Source organism: Thunnus albacares, chromosome 3 (genome assembly GCF_914725855.1).
Source record: "Thunnus albacares chromosome 3, fThuAlb1.1, whole genome shotgun sequence".
In the NCBI taxonomy this organism is placed as follows: Eukaryota; Metazoa; Chordata; class Actinopteri; order Scombriformes; family Scombridae; genus Thunnus; species Thunnus albacares.
Genome location: NC_058108.1, coordinates 32538431 through 32559290, shown reverse-complemented (window position 1 = coordinate 32559290; position 20860 = coordinate 32538431). Strand labels below are relative to the sequence as shown.

Genomic DNA, 20860 nt, shown 5'->3' with positions numbered 1-20860 from the left:
CTGCACAGAGTCCTGAACTCAACCCCATTCAACACTTCTGTGAACTGGTGTTGCGTAGAACACAGAATGTGAGCCAAACTTTATCACCCGACCTCAGTTGCCAGCTTCACTAATGCTCATTTGTCTGAATGGGATCAAATTCCTGCAGCTAGGTTCCAAAATCTTATGGAAAGCCTTCCCACAAGTCTGTCACAGCAGCAGATTAATGCCACCGGATTTGTACTGAGATGTTCGACAGTCGTATATGAGTGTAATGTTCGGGTTTCCGTTCTACTTTATTTGGGTGTCCACATACTTTTGGTCACGTAGAGTATATCTCTCAACCTTATTTCATCATGGTCGAGAAGTCTGCAGCTGATGTCACTGACTTGCACGTTCCCAACCAAAGGAGGGGTGTGTGCTGAGAGTGAAATCAGCTGCTGCAGAGAGAGGCTGGGAAGATTCTTGCGCCACGATGACACATGGTCAAGTATTTCAGCACCGACCAACAGATTTACGGCGTAAACAGGAGCAGCTCTGCGCGAGTTTGAGATTCCGAGGCTAAATCTTCTCCGAATATTTCCAGTTACAGGAAGGCTGCTCCCTGCATTCCTGCCCCGCTCAGCTCAGACGATCCCTATATGGACTGGCTGTCTGACCAGCTCACCCAGGAATGCACCAAAGGCCTCATCCAATTAGTATTCATACAGTTTGAATGTAACATGTAATATAATATCCTGGAATCATTTCCTCTTTTACAACCTTCTCGCATGGATGCTGGAGCGATTAAACCTTAATTTATCACGTGGAACAAATGCTCTGATTTGTCTTGATGACTGCTGCAGAGAAACTGATAACTTACAATAACACTGCAGTTAGATGCTGTGTAGTCACATCAGTCAACATTTCAGTAGGAAAACCATCCCTTTGGATTATGACTGTACTACAAATCAGACATCAATATTTCTGTGGTTTTTCAGTTTCTACATACACACTTTCGTGAACATTACCCTCTGGAGTCAAGTTTCATTTTGGTTAATTTTTACCAACTTTGAATGCATTAATGTTTGTCTTTTTTTTAGCACGTTTTAAACCATCCTTACCCCACATTCATTGTATACATTTTTCAGCGCAAACTCAGCTATACTTATCATTTTGTCACTTTAAGAAAGTGTAAAACTACCAGAAAACCTTAACAAATGTACAAATCTTTAATGATAATCACTCAAAATATCATTATAGAACAGTTCCAGTTTGTACAAAAACTATTCATACACACAAATACAGCAGAAAAATGTAAGAAATAAAACCACAATACAGTCTATTTACATGTAAAGTGATTTTATCCCAACTAATTTTTGTGACTTGTATTCTACTGTAAATCACTGAAAATATGATTAATTAAGTTTTTAAAATTTCTCTCAAAAAAGGTGTTTTATGCTCTACAGACATATACTCACCAGCCACTTTATTAGGAACACCTGTGCAATCTAATGTAATCCAATACAACAGTTCTGCCATAAATTCTACTTTTACAAAGCTTATGCACTTTCAGCTTTTGTTGACGTTGTCAGAAAGGTGACAATACTAACTCAAATTGGTAAAATTTCCTCAAGTGTTAAGGAAATAGTTTTGGTTAATTAATTGTTTTAATTGTTAAAATCAGGTTAGTATACACCACTGATCAAAGCAGAGGATATGTTCATATTTCCTATTGAGTTAATGTACATACAGGAAACAGTACATCTTAGAAAGAAACATATCTTTGATCTATATGTCAGCAGGAATACAGAGGAGACAGAGTGCAGGGAGCAGTGATGCACCATCAAAGACTTATGATGCCCCAAAAAAGATTTACACCGGAAAACAGACAATACGCCTTTTTTCACAGCAGACATTTTGACTTGTCATAGTAGTAAAAGCACAGGTGTTACCAATAACATTAACAACTCTATTCAATTGTCCCAGTAAACCATGACAGTGTTACAGTGAGCCAGCAGGACAGTGAAACAGCTAAATGGAATTCATTTTCAGTCATTCATTTTATTATTTACACCCATACTTTTTTACTGTGATGTGTCAAAATGTCTTCTGTGAAAAAAAGTCTACCCATATATCATGTAGCGAGCCGAATGCCGCCCAGAGCTTAGAAGCTGCAATGCAGTCCTGGGCCATCTGAGATTCTCTATTATCTGACATTTTACTGGCTAAATGATTAATTGAGAAGATTATTGGCAGATTCATCAATAATGAAAATAATAGTTGGTTACAGCCCTAAAAACAACCAGGAATTTACTGCTTACATGCCCTGAAGCAACACTCAAATCCCCCAGCTGCTCCTGTTGAGCTGCAGTGGCAACCAGTAGTTCTTAATACATGGCTGCTTCCATTATGTAAATGTGTGTATTTTGCATATGAAGATTTATATTTTAACAGGTAATATACAGTATTGGTATTTATTTTTAACTTGTAATTAAAACTCATATTTTTTTGTAGTTAAAAGCATAACAGTAATACCATAAAAAATGTATTTTAAGTATCAAAAGCAAGCAAGTCCTGCTTATGTAGATGATGATCCCAGTCACATTAGAGCATTACATATATTGTAGTGTTGTATCATTGTAACTGATGTATTTATGTGTAAGCAGCATTTAGCTGACAAAGGTGGAGGTAATATCAACTTTTTCACAGCTGCAACTGAACAATTTGATCTGTAAGAATGCATCATATTTTATAAAGTAAGTAAGTAAACTTTATTTATAAAGCACATTTCAAAACCAGAGTTACAAGGTGCTGTACTGTCTTGCAAGGTAGAGAGTTTGCTAAGGTCATACAAATTGAAAGAAAAGTATAGCGGTGTATCGTCCGCATAGCAGTGATAAGAAATACACTTAAATCGACTAATTATGAAACCAAGGGGGAGCATGTACAGGGAGCAAAGAAAAGGACCAAGGCTTGAACCTTGGGATAGACCACGTAAGCCGAGCAGATAAGAGACATAATGATCATTGGCCACAGAAAAACTCCTGTCTGACAAATAGGAGGCAAACCAGTCTAGGGCAGTCCCGGTGATACTCGCCCACTGCTGGAGCCTACTAAGTGTCAAAAGTTACACTTAGGTCAAGCAGCAACAGAACTGAACATTCCCCAGCATCAGCATGTATTAAAATATCATTTTAAACCCTAATCAGAGAAGTTACTGTGCCCCACACGAAAACCAGACTGGAATTTATCAAAGATTTCATTCCTTCAAGTTGTTTACATACTACTTTTTCCAAGACGTTGGAAAGAAAAGGAGGTTTTGATATAGGTCTGTAGTTATTGGGAAGCAATGGGTCAAGGCTTGGCTTCTTCTAGAGTGGCTGAATAATCGCATGCTTAAAATAATCAGGCAGAGCTAAGGGAACTATTTATAATAGAGAGTAAGTATGGTCCAAAGGAACTAAAAACATCTTTAAAAAGAGTGGTTGGAAGAATGTCAGGAGAGCTAGAGGAGGGGCGCATTTGGAAGACAATGGCTGTGAGTTCTTCCAATGATATTGGGCTAAAGTGGCTAAATAAAGAAACACAGACCAGACAGTCTACTCCAGGGGTACAGGAAAGCAATATTTTAGACCTTTTATCAGTGACCTTGTTAACAAAAAATGATAAAAACATTTCACAGTCATTATTTGAAAAGACCAGTACAGGGGGAGGTGCAGGGTTAACCAATCTATCGATAGTGCTAAACAAAGCTCTGGGATTTTATTATTGCAATTAATCAAATTAGAAATATAAGTAGTTCTCATCTCTGTCACTTTCTTATTAAAAGATGAAAGTAATTCCTTAATGTGAATAAAATGAACCTCCAATTTAGTGTGTTTCCACTCATACTCAACCTTTCTGCACTCTCTTTTAAGACAGCGTATGTCGTCAGTCATCTAAGGGGATGAGTTAACCGTACAAAGAGATTTTTTTTTAAGTGGAGTAACAATATCTAGGATTGACAAACAGAGGTTATTAAAGGATCAGACTAAATCATCGGTCTAGGCAGGGAAAGCCATATCCTTAGTAAGGTCTGCAGAGACAGAGGCAAATTTGTCTGCAGAGCGGCTGTTGAGAGCGCAAGAACGGGTCGTACGTTTCATGGATTGGGTTTCAGCATTGAAGACAGTATGAAAAATAATACATTTGAGGTTAGACACATAAAAGTCATCAATGCATAAAGTATTAAGATTCAGACCCAAAGTATAAACCAAATCAAAAGTGTGACCATGATTGTGAGTTGGCCCTGATGCATGTTGCATTAAATTTAAGGATGGAGTAGTGCTTAAAAACCCAGCGGCAATTTTATCTGATGCATCATCAACATGAATATTGAAATCACTGACAATCAAAACTTTGGCAAGTTTAACAACCACAGAAGATAAAAACTCAGCAAATTCAATTAGGAAGCCATTATTTGGGCCACGTGGGTGGTAAATCAACACATATCAGCCAATCCAATCCTGAGCATGTACACCTCAAAAGTGTTGAACTCGCCAATAAAGTTGTTATATGTTTTGTATGTCAAATCTTAATCTTCCTCACTGTAAAATAATACAACAAATAGTGTAGCACAAATAAAATAAAAAATAAAATATATTTCTCTGAAATGTATCAGTGTAGAGGTTGATATATATATATTGGTAGCACTTTCTATGATGTCCATGTTTATAATACATTATAAACATACTTATAACGCATTATAATCTGTATAAATACAGTTATAAGCACTCATAAATATTCATAATGATTTATAACAACAATCATAACAGCATTTTTAATTACTTATAAGGTCAAGTATCATAATACTTCATAATTGTTGGTCATTTTTTTTGCAAGGACCATAATGTATTATAATTCTCATAGTTGTAATACATTATAATCATTTTATAATGCATTATAACATATTTAGTTGTATATAATGGGAATACTCAAATTATACCGAAATTGTGAAACAAATTGAACAGTACTTGAGTAAATAAGCTCTTAGATAACAATATACACACACACACACACATATATATATATATACATATATACTAATATCCATATAAAGGGGCCCTACTCTGTTTTAAGTTTGTGATATCTATCCTGGCATTAGAGTAGGTTACGCTTTTTAAAAATATTGGGTATCTAGTTTTGGAACCGTATCAGGCAGTGTGTTCAGATCTGACCAGCCTGACCACAGTATACAAATGTTGTCACCATTTTGTGTCTTTTTTCTTTCTTTTTTGACAAAAGTGATGGCACGTTCTTCCCATTCCTGTCCTCTGACATCCTTGAATTCCAGACTGGTTTTTCAGTCTGTAATCCAAAGGGATTGCTCTATCTCCACTGTATTTCTCCCACCACCTCCTACGCTTTCCCACTATCTTTTCATTTCTCTCCTTGGCCTTCGTCCCTGCGTCTCTTTGAAAAGTAGAAGGAATGTGTCAGGCTCTTTGCCCTTTCGTGCACTTGTTTTCCATGGAAATTACCGGAAAAATGGGTGCTCTCAGTGAGAAGCATTTTGCTTGGCTGAGGGCAGTTGAGTCAAGCGGAGCTGTTATTGTTGTTAACCTGTACAGGTTGACAAAGAACTTTCATTTATTGTATACTGCATGCACAAAGATGAAGGTTACATGCATGTGTGTACTGACACTTAAAAGCTGCCCAGTATAACCATAGTCCTAAAAGACCAGACCATAAAGCACCAGAGCGGGGTTTTGCTCAGTGGCGCTTCAATGGTTGAATTTCTGGACCCCTTTAAAACTAAACACCAGATGTCAACTTGTTCAAGCGGCTCAGACAAGGTTCAGAAGATTTCACAATTTCTTTGCACAATAACTCATTAAATTGTAAACTTTTAGCCTGAAAGCCTTGAAAAAGATTTTTGTGCTGTTGATATACATTTTTGTATATAGAAGGTATTCTGGGTTAAATTTGCAACTATTTTTTTTGTTTGTTTGTTTTTTTAATTACCATTAAAAATGTTGTTGCATTCTTCACATTCAATAAATAGAACTTAAATCATTATGGCTGTTTTAGGTAACATAAGGCCATAGTACAGTGTGATTTTGAAACAAATACTGAAAAGTGTAAAAACCTATAGAATACACTCTCTCTGCTCTCTGAAAGCTTCAGTAAGGATTAATCATACATTTATTAATGACTGATGACGTATTCATGAATGACAAATAGGTTCAGAAGTTTGATATAGAGACTAATTATGAGGGGAGACTGTGAAGGGTCAGAATATGAATCGTATGAAATGGTTAAAAATTTTGGAGACAGTTATGTCCAACTGAAATTGTTTTTACTTTAGCAAGTGTAGCATTTGCATGAGGTGAATGCGTGATGGTGATGATTTGGACTAGCAGCAGATAGTCCAAGAAATATATAGTCAGTGTTGTTAAACACCTGTATTTGAGGTGGAGCTTGCTTAAAAATACATTTTTCATTTTAATGTCTCATTTTGTGCAGTCTCCAAAGCCTTATCCTGGAAAGAATTATTGAAATTCCTGGCAGTAAATTTCATGGATCATTGTGAGTTCAAGATTTAGGGATGATTCCTTTTTAATTCATATCAGCAGTGCTATAATAAATGAGAAATGGGGCTGTTTAACTGAAATAAATAAACTCAAAATCTCATTGGACATACTCCTCTTGTCTAAATATAACTAAGTGAAACCAGGAGGCAAATACTAAAACAGCTCTGTAAAAGTAATATCCTTTTTTTTGATTATTGTATTATTCACATGCATTGGATATTTCCTGCTATGTGAACTGCTTACTCTTTTCTTTAATGTTCATTCCTTTGTTTACCTGCATTTATGTTCCACCTTTTGTTGTTTAGACTTTACAGATTGTCTATTGTTATTTTAATAGATAATTCAACATCTGACTGAAAGAGTTTTCACATGCACATTTACTTTCATAATGTTGATCAATGTGCATTTCGCCCTTACAAAGATTACTGTATATGTTTAAATATTCTTAGCACACTAGAATCCAGAGCAGTTAAGAGTCTGTGTAACTATGCCGTTGCCGTTTGTCTACGCAACATACAGTAACTGAAGCAGTGTGTTTGGAGGAAATTGCCTCAGTTAACATTTAAACAGACAATTTGTCTCGATGAAGTAAATCCATCCTCCACATTCAAGCAAGTCATTCATTTACATTAAAACGATGGTGTCGTGAAGACTTTCAAATTTAGATGATTTTAAATAGTTCGCATTTGGCTCTATGATATTACCCAGCTGTCAAAAGGTTTCAGAAATAACTGGAAATAAGTAATTGATTTATTGTCATCTCGGTTAAATGAACAGACATCTTTCCCACCACTGCTGTATTCTTAAGAAACTACATATGTCAGGTTTTGATCATGTTATTCAGTTTGCTAATATTAATCTAAACTTATCCATAAATACCTAAAAAAAACAGGCTCTTGAGGTACTTCTACTACCTGGGGAACCATAAGGTGTCCTTTTGTAAATCAAATTAAAACTGTTTTTAAAAAGGAACCAGACGTATAGTCTTGTATGATCTGTTGGTTCTCTTTGAGTTGTGTTGTTTTACATATTTTGTTGTTGTGTTTTGTGTATCGTATCTGTATGAAGGTCCGTACAGACATTGTTAACTAGCTTATGCTATAAATGCCAAGGTGCATGGCATTAGTCCAACGCCATATACTTGTCTCCATTAAAATAAACAATAAATACATAAAACTGTACTTAAAAAGTCAAAAATGTAAAGCAAACCATAATGCCTTATTACATCTGTATTCTTGGCTGTAAAATCGATGATTTTAATGAACTGGAAATACTTACTAGAAATAAACCTACACTTACTTTAGTCTTACAAGCAGTCTTAATTGTGAGGTACATATAAAGATAAATGTGATCAATTTAGATGGAGTTCACAGATATAAATCTAGAGAGAATGATACGTGTTATTGTAGGGCTGTTTGTGATTAAAGCGACTGGTTTCAGTATTCTCAGATATAGAGGAGGACCAGACGGTTTGGCAGCTCATTACCTAATTCAGCGGTTATCCATATTTTCAGCCTGAGTCACATCATTTGCTATAAAAAGGTGCACAGAGGTGTTTGACCTGCACCTGTATGGCAGAAACAGGGTCCAAATATGCACTTTCTTGCAAACTCCAAATTCCACTCACTGCCTGTTCGGGCCCTATGACCTTTACATAATGCATATTCTACATATTCTACATGTCAGCCACACATTGCTGATCCAATCCCTCAATTTATGGACCGGCTCTGTCTTCTTTTCAAGACGAGTCACCTATTGTGGAATGTCTGCTGAAACAGGCCCTGTTGTGTTCTAATTATAACCTGACTTCCTTTTTTTCTCTTCAGCGTTTAACCTTTTAGAGTTTCTTCTTACGTTCCTTTATCAATCCTCAGAAATCACCTTTAAAATTAGAAAAGTGACTAAAGCAGATTACAACGGGGGCCTATTTAAAGACATTCCACAATGACTCATCTTGCTCTTTTAAACTTTTTAAAAGCTCCATCATTTACATTTCCTACATGACTCTTTTTTTTTTTTTTTTTTTTTGCTTTTTGTTTGTGTATTGATAATTTTCTGATTGATAATTTTCTGTCTATGAATGTATCTCTTGGCTGCCTTTCCACTTCCGTGTCTGTCTTGCTATCTTTCTAATGATTCATTTATCACACATTCTTCTCAGCATCATCAAAGTGGCATCATTGTCCACTCCTTCAAGTCACTCCTTTTAAGAAACCCCAACCCTCCATTTGCCAGGGGCCAGAGTCCTCTGGAAAAACATCTGCGGGAAACTCAACAATAAACCAGTGATTTACACCAATTAGATAATCCCAACAGGACAAATTCTGGGTCAAACGCCCGCCTGCCCTCCTACGCTAGCTGTCAGGCTCAGGTGAATGGAATAGTCTGTTGGCAAGTAACGGGTTAGTGTCTGTCTCCCCCCTACACCTCCTCGTCTCGTCCCTTCACCCCCCTTCATCTCCGAGGGCTATATATTGGAGGTCGCGACTCGTCTACATCTTAAGCATCACTCGCACCCGCAAACACTTGCAGACACGTCTGGTTCTCTTTGAGCGACGGCGTAGACGAAGAGCAGACTCTAGCGATGAGGTCCCTGCTGAAGCTGGTTGTGATTCTGTTCTGCATCCAGAGGGGAGAGGGCCACTGGCTGAGGTCACTGATCGGTGAGTGTTGGCTGAAATGAGGGTCATGACCTATGACCTTTTGGCTAAAATCTACATTTTACTGAATTTCCCAATGTTGTATTAAATATGGTGTATATACTGAGAAATTTGATCTTTTAGCTAGAGTGTAAATATTTGTTGTTTCAATGTGGATTGGGGTGAAGTTTGAAAGTAGTTGCACTTAGCTGTCAGTTAGGACCCTTTTTATAAATTTCTTACCAGTAATTTGGTACATATGATACGTTTAGATAACTCTTTCTGCCTTTTCTAGATCAGAAACGAGAAACAGCATCACACATGTCTCCAAGTGAGGACAACAAAAGCAGAGATCCTGCTGAAGAAGATGGCCAAACAGAGACTTCTGGAGTTGGGCCATCACCCGATCCCATCGTCCCGATCCCGGTCCGGTCACGCCGTTCCACTCATGACTCCCAGTGTGGCCTGCACTCCATCCTGCTGCAGGTTCGAGACCTCGGGCTTGGCTACGACTCAGACGAATCCGTCCTCTTCAAGTACTGCAGCGGGACGTGTCCCCGCGTTCGCTCCAACCACGACCTCACCCTCACCAACCTGCAGCTCAGTGGGGTGCTCCCACAACCGGCGCCCGGGGAGCTGTGGCACAACGCGCCCTGCTGCCGGCCCTCCCACCATGAGGACATGGCCTTCCTCGATAACTCACACCGCTGGCACAAGGTGGAGAAGCTGTCGGCTGCGGGCTGCAGCTGTGTGGGCTAGAGGGCTGAACGTAGACGGGTGAAGCGGGGAGTGAAAGGGTGGGGCGGTATGAAGCGATCGAGATGATCTGGGAGGACAAAACTGGTTTTCTTGTAATTTCTGAAAACGACAACTTTCATTCCAAAATGTCATGTTTTATGTCACAAAATCAAGCTATTTTCCCCAAATTGACACGAGTCGCTTTTGGGTGAAAACCTCATAACTCCAAGTTTTGTTGATTTAAATGGTTTGACTTCAACTGAAGATCTCATGAACCTCAACAGGATTAGAATTTAACAACTTTTGGCTTACGAGAGCTTTAAAAAAACTACTCCGATATCAGTCAAGCTAAAAACCAGGATGCTTTCTGAGTTCATGAACAGTTTGCATTCTGGAAAAAGGGGAGTTTTTCATTTGACGTCTGCAATAAATACATAAAGGGATTTGGAAGGGAAGTCTTCAAATGTAAATACTTTTTCATACTTATGTCAACTGATTTTGCTCTATTCTGAATGTTTTGATTTCCTGACAACGCCGTTTAGAAGAGCAGAACTCAATCAGAGACACGATTCTACAAGAAACTACTTGACTTTTTTTTTTTTGTAAATATGCTGACATATATATTTATTTAAAATCTTTAATGCAATTTTGGGGTTTATAATAGAATGGATCATGTGTACAAAGCTGCATAGCTACATCTTGTGGTTCGACAAATGCAGCCGAGTGAAGCTCTTTACAATTCAGACAAAGACACCGACGGTCCTGCCACATTTTAAAACATTTATTTATGTATAATAAGTTATTTATTTATTTGTTGCCATTCATTTGTCATGCTGATTAACTTATTTTATAACGTGCTCATCTCTATGTTCATTGTGTACAGTACTAATAAAGATAAGCTTGTAAAGAACCGAACCGTGTTGGTTGGAGTATCATTTATATGAAGAAGAGACAACACATAATGTGGTGTTAATTATAAAAGACAATGTTTATTCGGTTTTGTACAAAAATATTTTGATGTCATACAAAAATTAATAAATCCAATAGCGTGCGGGCGAGATGACTCACTAATGAGCTGAATTCATATCCAGATTGTGTATTCTGTGAAGCATCTGGTAACAAAATCTCAACAGCATTTGCTTTCCGCTTACATTTTTGTGAAGTTAACAGCCATGAGGACAGACTGGGAATCTGGCTGAAGAGTTAACTTTATTTCGACGGCCACTGTCTGAAAGTAGCTCACCTCAAGACTAAAATAAAACCACTTTTCCAGCATGGTTATTTATAAATTTACACACACTCCAGTTATGATCTCATTGATTTGGGTAGTCCACGTGAGCCTTTGCGATTCCTGATATTCCTTCTTTCAGCACTTCTTTTCCAGCACCAGCAACCTCGTCTTTACAGACAGAAAAACTAAACGTGGTAGTAAGATGCCACATTAGGTTTTATATAACTACATCAGGCATCCTAATTTGGTTTTCTTTAGGATGACAGTATAGCCTCGTTACTAGAATAACAGGAATCTTCTCAGTACGCTTCTACTACTTTCACCCTCTCTATGTGGCCATCGCATCCTCCTCTGTCTCCTCTGGCTCTGCCCCCCACACCTGGACACGCCCCTCCATGGCTGTGAGGAGGCAGGTCTCTGTGGGGTGGAAGGACAGCGACTGGACGACAGCCTTCCCCACCGGCAGCTTCAAGGACAGAGACCCCTGGAAGTGAGAGACGCAACGAAAATTTGGTGACAAATAGCATAGTGAAGATAATTTAATTTTGATGATGGACTGGTTCTTGAAGACAGATTGTCGATCGAGTCCACTATTACACTCCTCTGCTATTCTGTCATAAAATCAAACAAGGGGACTCAGGCTGCTGCTCTATATGCTATTGTTAAATATTTGTTAGTATTTCTGTCCACTGTAGTTCTGTAAAACATTTGTGATGAAATGTTCAGTGCTCTACGCAGGTTGTTAAGGGGACACTTACCTCCACAAGGTCCCAGCAGTAGACGTGTCCGTCCTCTGAGCAGCTCAGGATGTGGGTGTCTTTATTGGACAGGCAGCAGTCCAGCTTATAGCCCTTCATCTTGTGTCCTGTATACCTGAGCAAAACAAACAAACAAAACAAATGCTGGTAATGTGTTGAAACGTAGATGACAGTTTACAACTTAAACAGTGGAATAAAAGCTAATAAGTGTTCAAGCCTAAATATTGTTTTAGTGTAATGTTGTTCTTTAAAATGACTAAGAATCACTGCTTTTGTTTTTATAGATTTTAGTGGAAAAATATCTTGATTTTTGAGAAGGATTCAAGATATTGCTGGTAATGTTGCAGCAAGCACAACTCTTGCTCAACTCTCAACTGTCCCCCTTACATATGTTAGATAAAATATAGAGAGAAGATTCAAATGCTCTGCTGATTATGAGTCCTTCAAGTACTAAAAAACCTGTAAATGTTGACACTATTTTTCACAACTTCAAATGCTAATTTAAGACTTTTATACTCAAATTTTTTACCTGGATTTCATCGATTTTTTTAATTGACTCGTATACTCAAAACAATGAGCCCTTCCCATACTGTGTCACACTGTTTTATCTTTTAAACAAAGTGGAAGGAGCCCCAGTGATGTGAAGGCATCATGCTCTAAATGAGAGAAACAGTTGAACACCACTCACTCTCCCAGCATTTCTCCGGTGCTCTTGTCCAGCAGTCTGACCGTTGAATCCAGACTGGAACTCAGTGTGCACTGACCGTCCTGACTGAAACACACACAGGTGATGGGACCTGGAACACACAAACATACAAGTTACAAGTGCATTTAAAAAGTTCTGCACACACGTCCTTTACTGAGCAGGTGAAAATGTGAATGATCACATGAGTAACACATTAAGAACTGATGTCGTAGTGTAAAAACAAAAACTGCTTTATGATATATCAACACTTAACTTTACTTTTCTGTTGGCTTTCTACTCTTATGAGCTATATTTTCATCTTCTGTAATTCTATATGATCATTTTCTTTATAAATCTTACACTGCTGGGATGCATCTTCAACAGAATAATAGTCGTCACCATGTTTTCTGAATGTGGAAAATACCGTAATGGATAAGATTACTCACTGCTGATGAAGTCAACATGCAACTGTCCCATTCTCAGGTCGTAACGTCTCACTCTGCCGTCCACCGACCTAAACAGAAGATGTTTGTTGTGAGAAGAGTGTGTCAGTGCAATCTTAAAATCTGTTTTAATCGTCTCTTTATACGACTCTAGCTAACGTTATAACTGCTGCAGTCTGAATGAACAGGAGACATTAGTCATTTGTGAATTAATCTTAAAATCAAATCTAAATAATGGCAAAATAAGTAGTGTTCTGACCCTGTAAGCAGCTCATGTTGCATCACTTTCACACTGCTGATGCTGTCTCGAGCCTCATCTAGAACCTGGATGGGCTCAAATCTTCGGGACCTGGTGTCCCAGCACCGCACGGTCCCGTCTATGGAACCTGAATGGTGAAAAATAGATATAATACTTTTATTTATACACAAACACAGCGTGAATAAATGAACATAAAACTCTAATAAGAAAAAAGTGATACAATTTGAAACAGTAAATGATCAATATTAGTTTTGATAGACTGGACCACACACTAATATACTGAATAATGTATTGTAGGTATGTTACATGAATGGAGACTTACCAGACAAGATGACAGTTGCCTCCTCATTGAACTGGACACAGTTGACTTTCTGCAGACAGAAAATTTTAGTGAGATCAAGAAAAAAAGCAAAACCAAACAGACAGAGAAACGAAGTGACATTGTGCAGGTGTGACAAACAAACAGACAGCAGAACTGACCCCGGCGTGACCTCTGAGCTTTCGTGTGACCTGGCCGGTGGCGACGTCCCACAAGATCACTGTCTTGTCCGAGCTGCAGGAGCAGATCTGGCTGTTGTCATAGGAACTGTGGAAGTAGCCAATGAGAAACAAGAACGGTTCATTCGTGCAGGGGTTAAGAGTTATAAAGCGCTATTCTGTGCTTCAGTGAAGTATAGTCAGTTATTGTGTCATGCGCATACCAGTGCCCAACTCACATGGACTTACAAGAACACCAAAATACAGTTGCAGAGGTGAAACATATGTCAAACATAGACAAGAACAAAACTTCCTACATTACATTGCAAACAAACAAAGTCTTTGTTTAATCAAGAAAATAATCAGCATGATGAACTGATTATGAAAATAATTGTTGTTAGTTGCAGCCCTACATGTAGTCATCCTGCCCATTCATTTATCTATCTATCTCTTAAGGACATCTTTTCAACATTTCTCCTTCTTCATGTGTTTACACTACTTTATCATGCAATTTGATGAAACTGTATCGCTGAATTGACCTTCCTAACACAGTGTAGATGAGGTGACTGTGACAACTCTTCGCTCACCTATCTGCATCCAGAACCTCGTATCCGTGGCCACTGTATGTCTTCAACAGGGTCCCTCGGCTCACACTCCACAGCTTTAGAGATTTGTCACTGCCACAGGACAGCAAGTAGTTCCCATCAGCTGACCAAGCAGGGAGACACGAGACAGAGACAGGTGTAAGCTGAAGCAACTGACATCACAAAGAGTGTACAGACTTAAATAATACAAACATGACACAATAGAAGTAAAGAACAAAGAGTATCTACTTTACTCTGTTAATTTAACTGGACTACAGTCAGACTATAGTGTGCATGTTTTCATATATTGGATATTGATTTATCTCAACAGTCTCAACATTAGCATGATGAACATTTGTGTTTCATTATTACAATTGAAGCGAACAGCCCTGACAGCTCCTTGCTGACAGTCTACGGTCCTAAGCAGATGCTGGGGAAGCTGAGGAGCCTGAGGTCTGGGGAGAGGAAACGCCATGACACAACCTGTGTGGACAAACAAAGACATGTCAGTGACAATTCCCACTTCATTAGCAGCTGGTTGTTATGTGGTTTTATCCCTTTTAATTTAAAACTTGCACTTAATTTAGAACCGTAAGTCGTCTAGTATTAACGTTACTTCTTGGCCCCTCAAAAACTCTATTTACTTCACTGGCTTCCTCCAAGAAAACTAAAATGACTTCTGGAAATCCGGTTTCTAGCTTGAAAAGTAGATTTTTGTATATAAACCTGACTAAAACAACACTTTACACTCCATCTGGCATTTTCTTCTCACAGCGGTGTCAGTTATTGTTTTACTTACCAAAAGAAGTTCAAGTTTAGGGGTGGTTCATGTTGATTTTCCTGATACAATTAGTTAAATCAATTAGTAACCAATTTTAACTTCATGTTTTTACAATCTAGCTAAAGTCTCTTCCATTCATTTTACCCCTTATGTTTGCTAATACGCGCAATGCATACTGGGATCAAGTACTCCTTTCAAAATAAGATTCCGACAAGCTTCTTCCCGTTTAAGTTTAGCCTACGGAGTACGCTCAACTTTAGTTTTGAAATACACCGGAAATACACCTCAGGCCGTTCACGAAAGGGCCGATCAGCTGTCATTCTGTCCCTGGAGTTTAAATTTACTCCTAAAAAAAATCATAACACGAGGGAATTGTAGCATATTATGTCCTCCAACAACATGTCAGACCCGAGGCGACAGAATAAGATTTTGAGGTGAGTATTTTATACAGAAAATCGAGCTTTTTTTAAAGTGAAATTAGCTACTTTAGCTAATGGCAGCTAACCAGCTAACCTCAAATCATGAGTCTAGCTTGAAGGGATTAGCGATTAGCTCGTTTAGCCGTAGGATTTATACACCCCTGAACTGTCTGCATATGTAGATAATTACTTAAATATTCCATCGTCTGTCGGTGGTTTAGTTCTGTTCATTAATTTGTTAACAGTATTTATAAATGAGTAGTGTTTCCATATGTCGTTAATTGCTATTTTCTCTCATCTCATTCATGGCAGGCAGTTAGCAAGTCACTTTCTCATTGGGCTACTCTTCAGTGTATTTTGTTCTTTTCAAACTAACGATTGATGTCATTATTCAATCATCTGTCGATTACTTTCTCGATTAATAGATTAGTTGTCCGGTCCATACAAAGTCAGAAAATGATGAAAAACGTCGATCACTGTTTCCCAAAGTCCCAGGAGACGTCATCAATTGTCTTGTTTTGTCCTCAACCCAAAGATATTCAGTTCACTGTCATAGAGGACTAAAGAAACCAGAAAATATTCACATTGAGAAGCTGGAATCAGAGAATTTCGACTTTTTTTTTTCTTAAAAAATGACTCGATTAGTTGATTATCAAAATAGTTGGCAATTAATATAATAATTGGCAAGTAATCAAATAATTCACTAGTTGTTCCAGCTCTATTTCAAAGTTAGAAACATCGTTCTTTAGGAGCTGAATAATTAACACAATCTTGTGGCACAAGGTGACTTTTACACTATATGGCCAAAGGTCAGTGGAACCCCCTGTATATACATCTGGGGCTGTTTTTCTTGGTTTTAACTTGATCCCTTAGCTTCAGTTTAGAGAAACAGTAATGCTATAGTATAAATCGATATTTTAGACAACGGTGTTCTTCCAACTTTGTGCCAACAGCTTGGGAAAGGCCCTTGTCTGTTTCAATATGCAAAGCCAGGTCCATAATGAAATGCTTTTCCCAATTTGCTGTGGAAGAACTTCAATGGCCTTCACAGACTCTGACCTCAGCCACATCCAACACCTTTTAGATGAACTGAAAGCTGCCAACATCAATGCATAACCTCACTAATACTCTTGTGGCTGAATGAGAGTAAATCTCCGCAGCCAGGTTCCAAAATCTAGTAGAAAGTCGAGCAGAGTGGAGGCTGTTACAGCAGCGGATCGATGTCCATGGTTTAGAATTTAGATGTTCAACAATCACATTTGGGCAAAATGTTCAGGACCAGGGGTGCAACAGTTGCAGGGCCCGCATAACATGAAAAGTGATGAGTGTGCAAGGCATGTAGTACACAGTAGCCTTCACTTATCACTTTTAAAATGTTAAATATTTAAAGATCCCCTTCAGACATGCTTGAGGACATTTGAATAATAATTTGTATCTGTTTTTTTTCCACAAAAAAGTTCAATTACTTAGTTAGAAATTCTTCAAATTATATCTACTCCTTCTCCCTCATTAAAAATCCAGAATATATGAATATGTAAATATGTTTCATTTCAAAAGTTGAGCTGCTGGACGCTAGATGTCTCCTACTTCACTGTAAAGTCCATTCTCAGTGTTTGTGCATTACATGTTTCAGGTTTCCACATCACACTTGTGTAAGTTGAATATTCAACCAGGATTAGCTTCCAAAATAGTCACAAGTCATGCTTGTTGGCCTGCTGCTTTAACATTTTCATGAACACATATAGAAACTTCCCCGTTCAGCAGAAAAATGTGAAAACAGCCTTCAAATGTTAAACTCTGCACGTAAGCTCCAAACATCCAACTGCAGTAGCAAGAAGAAAAACACATGTTTGAGTGGCGGGAGGCTTTAAAACACACAATAAAACAACCTACATTAAGCGTTTGATCATGCTTTTATGGTGTTACAGGTACAAGCCTCCCAGCACAGAGACCAACCCCACACTGGAGGACCCCACCCCTGACTACATGAACCTGCTCGGCATGATCTTCAGCATGTGTGGACTGATGCTCAAGGTGACCTACAGAAACTGACACACACACACACACACACACACACACACACAACCTCTGTCTCCTATGCCTCCTCTGTCATCTGCCTGTGTGTCCACACTAAAGGGCTGTTGTCTCTGAAGGGTAGAGCTTGGTCCAGCCCAATCGTTCCATTTAGAAGATTAAAGGTAAACTCACCTTTTAGGTTGAAGGATGAAGGGCAGCTTTCGCCTTTCAGGACACAATAGACTTAATCAAAAGGGCAAAGGCGGTACACTCATGTGGCCTCCCAGTCGAATAGTAGATCATTTGTTTAATTGATTGTCTTTCCATCAACAAATACGTTTCTTTACTTGTTTGTGTTCAATGTTAAAACAATTGAACATATTATTTTCCCCCTAAAATCTCAAAATTCAGTAACACTGCCAGGTCGAGGTGCAAGAAACACTCACACTACAAATGTACCTATAGAACCACTAGAGGTGTACAAAATAATGGCAACACTTAACAATATACTATATGACTATCTGTATATGGTAGGTAAGTACAGTTAAACAATACTGTACATGTGAAGGAAGCACAGTAACCTTTGCCTGTAGAATAGCTTTTTCGTTGGAGTGCTGTTATCCTGTTTGGGAAGTATGGGTTGGGATACATCACGTCATGCATCTTTGTTTTCAGAACAAAGATTAGAGCAGTTTCTAAGTGACAACACCAAATTGAGAGTCATCATGTATTCATTGATTTGGTGCCTTTTTAATCAGCTGTGCCGTCGTCTAGCCTGGTTCAGTTATCTCCATAATAAACTTCAACTGTTTGTTTTTGTTAATGCAGTTTGTCTGTCTCTCTCTCTCTCTCTCTCTCTAAAGAAAACGTCTGATCCAAAGCAGAACATTATATGTACCATTATATGAAATTTTAATCTTTCAAATCTTCCCTAAGCTGGTACATCTAACCTGCGTTACCTGTGTGTTTGTGTTTCAGCTGAAGTGGTGCGCCTGGATCGCGGTCTACTGCTCGTTCATCAGCTTCGCAAACTCCAGAAGCTCCGAAGACACCAAACAGATGATGAGCAGCTTCATGTGAGTATGAAACATAGATTACTGATTATAGTTTTGCCAGTCTGGGAGGGTTGTACCACAGAGATCAGGGAGAAAAGACCAGCCTTCTGTCTAACTTCGAGCTTGGAGATAAATCAATAATATAGTTAATTGACTTTCAGTGGAATTGCATCTTGAAGAAATGCTCATATCACATTATCATTTTTACAATATTATAAATGATTCTAAGCCAACTGTAATACAAAAACTTAACAGAATGAGTTATTGAAGTTTTTCTTTTACACTTTTGAGTTATACTATTCTGTCCGACCCAAGCTTCCCCCTGATTTGGCAGAGAAGCGTGCGCACTCAAAAACTTTTAATTCTGGCAAACTGTGGGCGTCTTTACTGCTTGTTATAGGGGATGTGACTCTCTGTTGCAGCTCTTAGTTATGATAAAGGCTAATGAAGGTACTACTGTATGTGTTTACATTAAAGTCTTAAATTAAGCAGCTTTAAAACCGTAGCTTAGACTCAATTCTGCCTGCCATCGAGACTCCAGATGAGCCAACTCTAATGTCCAAAAGCTTTTAACTGTGTGACCTCCAGGGTTGATACATTTCCATTTGCTTATAAAAAGTGTACTACACCGGGGCACCAGTCCAGTAAAGCTGGGCCGGGCCCCCGCAGACAGACAGATTTGCACAGAGGAAAAGCCCTCTGGTCCATTGTCTAGATGAGGTTGTATTAAAGACAAGCTTGATGAAGACGTAGTTTAGTAACGCAAAATGTTTGGCTCAGCAAGTAATGTCGGACGATGAACTTAATGCACCAGCGTCTTGCGCGTAGATGCCGGTTCAAGGGCGGTTTAAGGACATTTGTCAATTGCCAAGATGTGATGTAAGCATCCCTGTGTTATTAAACAAAGGTGAGTTTCTACACTGGATGAAAAGAGAAGTGGAGGGCAGGTACATGTTTGTGTAAATGAACCACTCAATGGCTTCATATGTCTCAGATGAATTCATTATACTGACTTCAACACTAGTCAGACCTGTGCTCAACTCCAATAATATGCCAAAAAGAGTGTGTTTTTTGCTTCATAGGCGAAAGCGGGGTGTAATTTAAAAAGTCACACTCCATGAACACAGGTGCTCTTTGAAATCAGGGATCACAACAAATGCAAACATGTTAACAATACTGTCTAGACCTGATGAAGGCTTTGGTCAAAATACAAACGTGCTAGCCTCACAATAGTGAAGATTTTTTTTTTAATTCTGCAGACTCAGAGCACTTTGGAATTAAGTTTCTTATAGTCTTAATAAAACTATGTTATAAATAATGCACTTTCTGTTACATTTATGGTGTACACTTGTATGTTTATCCCGCTCCAATATAATTCTGAGCAGGAAATTCATTAAACTAAGGTGGCAAGCTGTTCAAGAAGCGGTGTTTCATAGTGACTTTATAACTAACATTTCTTTTTTTTTTTTTTGTCCGCAGGCTGTCCATCTCAGCAGTTGTAATGTCCTACCTCCAGAACCCACAGCCGATGTCGCCGCCATGGTAACCAAAGGCCCACGACGGAGGAGTATGGGAGTGAATTGTGGATGCCGGAGTGGGTGACGAGACAGCTGATTGGCCCCCCTGGCCGCCGGCGAGCAAAAACAGAGACGGAAAGGAAGATAATGCGATAGAGAGAGAAAACAGATGACCAGGAGAGGTGGACAGTAAAGAGGACGCTACATCATAGATGAAGGGATCAAATGGCCTTTGACTGTGTTCTCATGATGTTCTCTTTTCAACCTTTTCTAAGTCTTTTGTTGTTTTATGGAAACTTTGACATTTTACTTTTACTGTTTGGCTGATCTGTTGAGGAGTTTATGGTAAATAAAGATGTACGGTTTTAAAAGGAACTGCTGGCTTTTGTTTGTCTTTGGAAGAGAACATTAAAGTTGCATTCACATCATATGGAAGTTGTGGTATTATTATGCTACCAGTCTATAACTTATAAATACTGTCTATATCAACATCCTAGTGGCAACTATAACTATAATATTTCTCTGAAAGCTGCAATATATCACCCTCGGCACTAAATGACAGCGAGGCACTGATGCCTGTCATCAACTGAAGTCCCTTTTTCAATTTTAATTCAATTCGATTTACTTTATTTTACCTGGATAATCCGCTCAGTATCAATACTGCTTTCCAGAGAGTCATGGGAACATTTTAAAACAAAGAGAATTAAAACACATCAGTCTATTGA

General features: G+C 38.5%; 3 protein-coding genes across 3 annotated transcripts; 2 read left to right on the top strand and 1 right to left on the bottom strand.

The window, feature by feature from the left end:
* Positions 1-9117: 9117 nt before the first annotated feature.
* Positions 9118-9931, top strand: LOC122976450 (persephin). Its single transcript, XM_044344942.1, has 2 exons — positions 9118-9196; positions 9468-9931. The coding sequence occupies exons 1-2, from the start codon at positions 9118-9120 to the stop codon at positions 9929-9931; spliced, it is 543 nt and encodes a 180-aa protein (XP_044200877.1).
* Positions 9932-10874: 943 nt separating this feature from the next.
* wdr83 (WD repeat domain containing 83) lies at positions 10875-15310 on the bottom strand. The gene is made up of 10 exons (XM_044340107.1): positions 15147-15310; positions 14720-14832; positions 14351-14471; positions 13767-13872; positions 13609-13657; positions 13287-13413; positions 13031-13098; positions 12588-12696; positions 11900-12014; positions 10875-11625 (listed from the first exon to the last, which is right to left on the bottom strand). The coding sequence occupies exons 2-10, from the start codon at positions 14820-14822 to the stop codon at positions 11470-11472; spliced, it is 954 nt and encodes a 317-aa protein (XP_044196042.1). The 5' UTR covers positions 14823-14832; positions 15147-15310; the 3' UTR covers positions 10875-11469.
* A 71-nt stretch (positions 15311-15381) lies between these two features.
* On the top strand, positions 15382-20510 carry wdr83os (WD repeat domain 83 opposite strand). Its single transcript, XM_044340118.1, has 4 exons — positions 15382-15562; positions 17476-17581; positions 18542-18639; positions 20098-20510. Exons 1-4 carry the CDS (start codon positions 15513-15515, stop codon positions 20162-20164), a joined length of 321 nt encoding a protein of 106 aa, XP_044196053.1. The 5' UTR covers positions 15382-15512; the 3' UTR covers positions 20165-20510.
* Positions 20511-20860: the final 350 nt, after the last annotated feature.